Source organism: Syngnathoides biaculeatus, chromosome 20, assembly GCF_019802595.1.
Source record: "Syngnathoides biaculeatus isolate LvHL_M chromosome 20, ASM1980259v1, whole genome shotgun sequence".
NCBI lineage: Eukaryota > Metazoa > Chordata > Actinopteri > Syngnathiformes > Syngnathidae > Syngnathoides > Syngnathoides biaculeatus.
Genome location: NC_084659.1, coordinates 13,705,380 through 13,712,441, shown reverse-complemented (window position 1 = coordinate 13,712,441; position 7,062 = coordinate 13,705,380). Strand labels below are relative to the sequence as shown.

At 46.1% G+C, this 7,062-nt stretch overlaps 1 protein-coding gene across 6 annotated transcripts; it reads right to left on the bottom strand.

The window, feature by feature from the left end:
- Nucleotides 1–9: 9 nt before the first annotated feature.
- Nucleotides 10–6,984, bottom strand: dnai7 (dynein axonemal intermediate chain 7). 6 transcript variants are annotated; one of them, XM_061807131.1, is made up of 16 exons: nucleotides 6,424–6,984; nucleotides 6,207–6,288; nucleotides 6,024–6,112; nucleotides 5,851–5,955; nucleotides 4,783–4,920; nucleotides 4,579–4,713; nucleotides 4,165–4,268; nucleotides 3,935–4,093; nucleotides 3,697–3,871; nucleotides 3,529–3,616; nucleotides 3,269–3,432; nucleotides 3,004–3,163; nucleotides 2,233–2,513; nucleotides 2,003–2,161; nucleotides 357–470; nucleotides 10–285 (listed from the first exon to the last, which is right to left on the bottom strand). In XM_061807131.1, exons 4-16 carry the CDS (start codon nucleotides 5,884–5,886, stop codon nucleotides 10–12), a joined length of 1,989 nt encoding a protein of 662 aa, XP_061663115.1. In that variant the 5' UTR covers nucleotides 5,887–5,955; nucleotides 6,024–6,112; nucleotides 6,207–6,288; nucleotides 6,424–6,984. The 6 variants fall into 6 exon arrangements, with proteins under 6 accessions (XP_061663115.1, XP_061663112.1, XP_061663116.1 ...); XM_061807128.1 differs by having other exon boundaries at nucleotides 3,697–4,093; XM_061807132.1 differs by lacking the exon at nucleotides 3,935–4,093.
- Between the last annotated feature and the right edge of the window lie 78 nt (nucleotides 6,985–7,062).

The following is a 7,062-nucleotide window of genomic DNA, read 5'->3' as shown; positions in this document are numbered from 1 at the left end:
CGCACGGGATTAGCAAAACATGAGCGGCCTGGTGGCACAAAACAGACTCTGGACGGTGTCCACGAAGAGGAAGTGGGTCTCTCGGGTCAGACTTATCCCTTCGGGGCTCATGTTGTCCTGCAGCATGTGGATGAAGGTGGAGTGAAACTCGCTGTCGGGATGGTGGTCCGCACAGAAGGCCTCGCTCGTTTCCGTGATCTCGAGCTTCTGGAATCTCTGAGTCGCCACCAGGTAGAGATTCCACAAGTCTTCGGGGGGCGGGTCGGGGCCCTGGTGCTCACAGACCTTGACGCAGCCAAAAAACAAAACAAAACAGGTTGTCGTGACAGAATTTAAACATGTATAGGATGACCCACCTTTATGATGATGTGTTCTGGACCGCTTTGGGCGTTCCATTTACTCCAGGAGAAGCCGCAGACTGACGCGAACAGGGCCAACTGTTCGTAGGTGATGTCCTCCATAATTGGGTCCTTTTGGCAAAAGAAGCCACAGATTGTCTTTATCAAAACTGAACCGTATACTTTAGTCGTGTGAAAAAGTGAGGTGAGGGCGAATTTGTGCTGGAGTGCCACGTTTGAGTTTTAAAATGGACTGACTGGCCAAAACGTGAATAAATTCACACAAAAAAATGGGGGGTAAAATGTGTTGGGAAAACTTTTATTCATAATCGATGCTTCCCATATATTGTTAGTGAATACCTTGGGTCCCAGAATAGAGCCCTGCGGTACACCGCATTTAATGTGATGAGCTCGATCGGTCGCCAATTGGTCAAAGCAACGGTCAATCAATCAATGTGCTTAGCAATAATAGTTTAGAGCAGGGGCGTCAAACTCACGGGCCACATTGTAGTTCCGTTTTACCCTCAAAGGGCCGTTACGACTGTGAAAACAAAATCTTTAACCGCCTCATATTTACACGTGAAATTTATGAACTCGTCTTGGAATCAGAAATCAACGGTAATGTTTTTTTTCAACTACTGTCGATGGTTGGTAACATAAAAACGCTTGCAATAGCTCGGCATGATGATTTATGATGTGACAATTTGACATTTTGGTACAGATTTGAACAAGAATCACGTAAGTTGGAAAAACATGATTTGCCTTTGCGGGCTGCATAAAATCATGTGGCGGGCCGGATCTGGCCCATGGGCCGTGAGTTTGACACCTGTGGTTTAAAGTATGTAAAATTGGATATGAAATAAATGGATAAAAGGTTGAATGGACAAATATATTTCAACAAAATTTAAAAGGGGGGGGCTGCAAACACAGGCTGTACTTTGTCAGGTAGCGTGGTGGATCAGCTGGTCAAGTGTTGGCCTCACAGTTCTGAGGACCCGGGTTCGATCCCAGCCATACCTGTGTGGAGTTTTTCATGTTCTCCCCGTGCCTGCGTGGGTTTTCTCCGGGCACTCCGGTTTCCTCCCGCATCCCAAAAACATGCGACATTAATTGGACGCTCTAAATTGCCCTAAGATGTGATTGCGAGTGCGGCTGTTTGTCTCGATGTGCCCTGCGATTGGCTGGCGACCAGCTCAGGGTCTACCCTTCCCCTCCTGCCCGGTGACAGCTGGGATAGGCTCCGTGACCCTCGTGAGGATAAGCGGCAAAGCAAATTGATGTACTTTGTCAATGAAAGCAGTTTTGTTGTTTTATTTAGAGTTAAAGTCTCTAACTTGTATGCCTATAATGACAATAACTTGAATTATGACAAATCTAATAGTACCCTGAGACCACAGGTATCAAACTTAAGGCCCGGGGGCCAGATCCGGCCCGCCACACGAGGCAAATCATCTCAACTATCATGATTCTTGTTTCAAATCTGTACAAACATTTCAAATTGTAGTTCAAAAGTAGTTCATGAACCTGATGTGTAAATATGATGAGGCGATTAAAGAGTGGTTATGGTTTCGGTTTTAACAGCCCTCTGAGGGGAAACCAGAGCCGCAATGTGGCCCGTGACAGTGAGTTTGACACCGAGACGTTTTGCTGTGGGAGATGGCGACCTTGCGGCAGGAAGTGACGAACTTGTCAGTGTGCTCATTGACGAAGATGTTGATCCCCGCCTTCAGCATGGCCTGCTGCAGGTCGGGCGCGCTCATCCACTTGTTAAAGAGGTGCGCGAGGCCGACGTCCCGCTCCGATTGCAGCATGCACTGATTCCCCTGGAAAGCGGACACAGAATCCCGGTTACCAAGGCGGTCCCTCCTCCTCCTCGTCGGTCCCCGAAACCCGCCTGGATGGTGATGCTGAGGTCGATGAGCGCCCCGTTGATGCTGAAGAGAGCCGAGTCCTTGCCCAGCGGGCGCAGCTCCCAGCTCCGGAAGGGAAAGTTGGCGTAGGTGTGCTGCATCAACACGAAGGGGTAGAAGGACTCCATCTTGAAGGAGACCTTTGCCACCCCTCCCTCCGCCTCCTCCACCTCCTCTGCCTCCCCCCCTCCATCTCCCTCCTCCTCCTCACGCACGTCCTCACGGTACGAGAAGTCGCTGATGCCGTCCGTCCTCCAAAATTTGCCTATGACACGAAAAACCACAGAAGAATCAGTTCGTACGAGCTTTTGATATTGTTCGTTTTATGTACAGCATATTTTCATTCATTCATTGAAGTATATTTTTACATTCATATTTTAGCATGTTAGTGTTCAAACTGGGAATAGTAAGTGTGTTTTTGTTGTGAAACCAGAACATCTAAGTACAGTCGTATTTCTTTAAGGAGCGTTTTTATGATGGGCAATAAATTTGAATTATTTAAATAGTTTGTCCCTCCCTCCCTCTGATTGGATAAAATTAGTCAGTCCCTACATTCAGGAGCCCCCATAGCTCAGTAGTTAGAGCATTGGTTTGGTAAACCAGGGGTCGTGAGTTCGTATCTCACTGGGGCCTCTGCTCCCCAAGAGTCCGGAAGGTGTTAAAAACTGATCCAAATATGAGTGTTCATCTGAGATGTCACCCTGTGGCGACCCCTAACGGGACAAGGCGAAAGAAACTCTTTGTCAGTCCCTTACCATCTGCATCCCAGCGACCCACAACAGGGGTTTCCAGGAAAACCACCGCATCAGGGAGTTTCACGGAAAGGCCGACAAGTGGGCAGGCCGCGTCGTCCTCTTCTGTTTGATTTGACTTCTCAGGAATATACTGGAAAACTTTCAACCCTGCGTCCGACATCTATAAAACACCACAAGGACTGTCGGATCATCAACGGGAAACAACCTGCAAATTCACCAGAAAGTCCGACATCCCTAACTTTGAATGACGGGTGTTTTTGTTCACCTGTCGGATTTCCCACCCCTTGACCTGATGAGACTGCGCCGGGAGGTGGAACAGTTCATAGTAAAAGACTCCACCCAACGGCGTGTACTTCCTCAGGTCCACCGCCTCGACGCCCTCGCCGTGAACCATCGCGTCATCATCTGGGGGCGGAGGAGTCGTTTCGGCTGGGCGGGAGGTGAGAAAACGCAACTTCGCTTTTACTGAAACATCGCATTTTAAATTGGTAGTTTACTTTGGGGTCTGATGCGGCACGGGCTTACCTTCGAGGACCTCCACCTGCGTTACGATCTGGCCATCGCCGTCCTCTGCTTGTTGCATACTGGTTCTTGATAGTTGACTTTCTGAATGCTACATTGAAGCAAAATATGACAGATTCAGCAAGTCAAATCATGCTAATCATAACTATACTTTTGGAGTGAGGGCCGAACCTTAGCACCTTCAGACACCTGGTCTGGCGGCAGTTCCTCTTCCACAGTCAGCTCCTGCTCTTGCTCCTCAGCCGGTTCGTCGTCCTGCTCCTCCTGGGTCTCCTCCTGTGTCTCTTGTGCCTCGTCCTCCTCCTCCGTGTCCGCTACCGGAATGTCGTCAAAAAAGCTGCGCAACCTGGAAACCATCGGGTGGGGAATTAAAAGAAATTGAGGTAAAGTTGGTGGGGATTCGTCGGACCTCGGAGGGGCGGTGGTAATATTCATGTGGGTCATCCTGGACAACGTAGACAAGTGGTCGTAGGTGGTGTGCAGGATCCGCAGGGCGATATTGCTCCCCGCCAGCTGCTTGTTCAGCTCGAAACCGATGCCTACTCCCGCAAAGGTCAACCGCTTAAACCTGAGGCAAGGTCACACGCATAAACTGGACCTTTGTTTTCCCCTCATCCTCACTGACTTGCCACTCGGTACCTGGGATTCCTCATGAGGTTGGCCCAGAGACAAAGAGTGGTGTTGTCGTCTTTAATCACAGTCTGCATGTTGCCCGTCTCTGTGTCAATGCTGTTGCTGGCCCCCTGGACATGAGCGCAACATTTTAGTCAGTACACTTCCAGAACTGAAGATTTGGGAGTGCAGGGATTCCACACGGAACAATACAAAGCCCACTATCTCTTGCAATTCACTGGAATTTACCGACCATCCATTCAGCTATCGTTGCCTTCAGGCACTGTCTGAAACCGTTTTTTCCAAACTGTCCTTCAAGTCTTTTATCCATCCATCCCTCTGTCTGTCAAATGAATACCTCTCAAAACTGAAAACTAAGCATTATAATTGCGCTGACTGGATTTGTGAAAACAAGGCGTAACCTGTTGAGCCCCAGTGCACCTTGAGGATCTCCATGCTGCTGTTGAGAATCTTGCCGTAGACTATGTCCTGCAGATGCAAGAGCACCTCCTGGTATTTGGGGATACATTCTGCGTCGGTCACCTCCCTGAGGAGTGTTCCCAGCTCTTCGATCAGCTGCCGGGGACACGATAACTGCTGTGAATAGAGAGCGGACATGGAGTGATACTAAAAAGCACTGCAGACCTGTAGAGCGACGCTACACTGCTTGAGTACAGTCTCGATGTTGCGTTCAGGATCATCTCTCCACAAGCTGATGAACGTGTTGATTTCCTGTTGCACTGCCGGGTCCGGAATGTCACTGCATTGCATGTATTTCTCCCACTGTATGGACGCAAATGGCTCAAGTGAAACCGTGTGGATTTTCAACATTGAATGCTGTAAACAATGAAGACAATAAGAGTGGTTGCAAAAGTGTGCACACCCTCATACGTGTGGATGCGGCTGTGTTCACAATTAAGCAACCACATTCAAACGCATACTAAATGGGAGAAACCACACCTCTGACACCATTTAGAGTACCTTTTATTAAACCCAAATATAGTTCTAAAGTTCTAGTAGGCTTTTTTTTTTTTTTTTGTATTTGGGGTAACTATGAGGCACTTTAAATACGGTCAAGTGTGTCCTGACTCGCATTTAATGTGACTTTAAAGGTGATATTTTATTGAGAACATGACATCCCGGCGGCACAGTGCAACAACTGGTTAGAACCTTGGCCTCACAGTTCTGAGGACCCGGGTTCGACCCCGGCCCTGCCTGTGTGGAGTTTGCATGTTCTCCCCGTGCCTGCGTGGGTTTTCTGCGGGCACTCTGGTTTCCTCCCACATCCCAAAAACATGCAACATTAATTGGACACTCTAAATTGCCCCTAGGTGTGATCGTGAGCGCGGATGTCTGTCTCTATGTGCCCGGCGAATGGCCGGCAACCAGTTCAGGGTGTACCCCGCCACCTGCCCAATGATAGCCGGGATAGGCTCCAGCACTCCCCGCGACCCTTGTGAGGATAAGCAACTAAGAAAATAGATGGATGAATATTTTTTCCCCAATTATAGAATTTGAATTCTACAGGGTATAGGTCACATTCATGGCGGGAAAATTGTATCATTAGTTATTTATTTATAATATCTTGGTCTCATTTTTGGGGTATCATAAAATCCTGGCATTTGAAAAGGGGTGTGTAAACTTTTTTTTTTTTTTTTTTTTGGAAATAGCTACTGTATGTGACATACTCCAACTTCTGGTTGTAACACACACCTTTGACATTTGTGCAACATAATTTTTATGCTTCATCACAGCAAAATAATTCTGTTCCAGAAGGGAGCGCAGTTCCCCCAGTTCGCCGCCCCTGCGCTTTCTGTCCTTTAAAAAAGAAAACAACACAAAGTTAGCAATTTAGCAAAGCATGAATGGTTTTTGTATTAGAGTACCTTCGCCTCGAGCTTATCCAAGATCTCCTGTCGTCTTTGTCTTTCTAACCGTTCTTGCTCTTCTCTCTCTGCTTGAATCCGGGCTTCCTCTGGACAGCAATAAATAAATAAATAAATAAAAATCAGATAACATTCGGACACCTTTGTGTATTTATTCAGAAATTTGGAGGTATTTTTAAAGACCTTCCTCTCGCAATCTTCGCTCCTCTTCCTCGATTTTCAGCCTCGCCTTTTCAGCTTTGGTCAGCTTGGGCCCCTTTTTACCCTTAAATACGTTGCAAAATATATTATAGAAGTGTATTTTTTCAAATTGTCAATGAGATTGTGCAAGCAACAGAAAATTGACTTTTGCATAGCTAAAAGTCTCAAAATGGAGGAAAAATAATAGTGTTGGGATTACCTTTTTGGGAGGCTTTCATTCGGTCACAGGAATTTGATTTTTTTTTTTTTTAAGGATGGTGGAAGAAAAAACATACAATTTCAGATAGAAAAGAAGTACTATACATTGCTACACAGAGGTGAATGAATTCCTCGGGGCATTAAACTTACCATCAGGAGACACTGACCTTTGTGAGGAAATAATTTATAGAAAATCAGCAGTGCATAAATTAAAAAAAACTGTCAAAACTTGGAGTTAAGTCGTACACATTGTGCCACCAAATGTAAAAGAAAAATAAAACATATTTTACTCTTAAGTCGTTCGTTACCAAGTTCGACCGTTCGATTTGATGCTGGATCTCCATGACAACCGGCAAACAAATATCCTGTTGCGCTGCGACACTTTTTTTTGGTCAATGTATATAGTATACATGCCCTCAACGGAGTAGAGCACAATTTCTTAATTCATTAAAAATAACTATTGGGTAAAGATATACGTCCATGATAAAACGTGGATCATAAATTTTATTTTCGCATTTTCTGCTTATGCCTTCAACTTGACCACATTTTCCTGCACTAAAATACCATCAAGTTTAGATATTGTTTTTTCTTTTCAATTTCAAACAAATGTGCAAAACTTTAAACATTCGGAGCAAAAAAA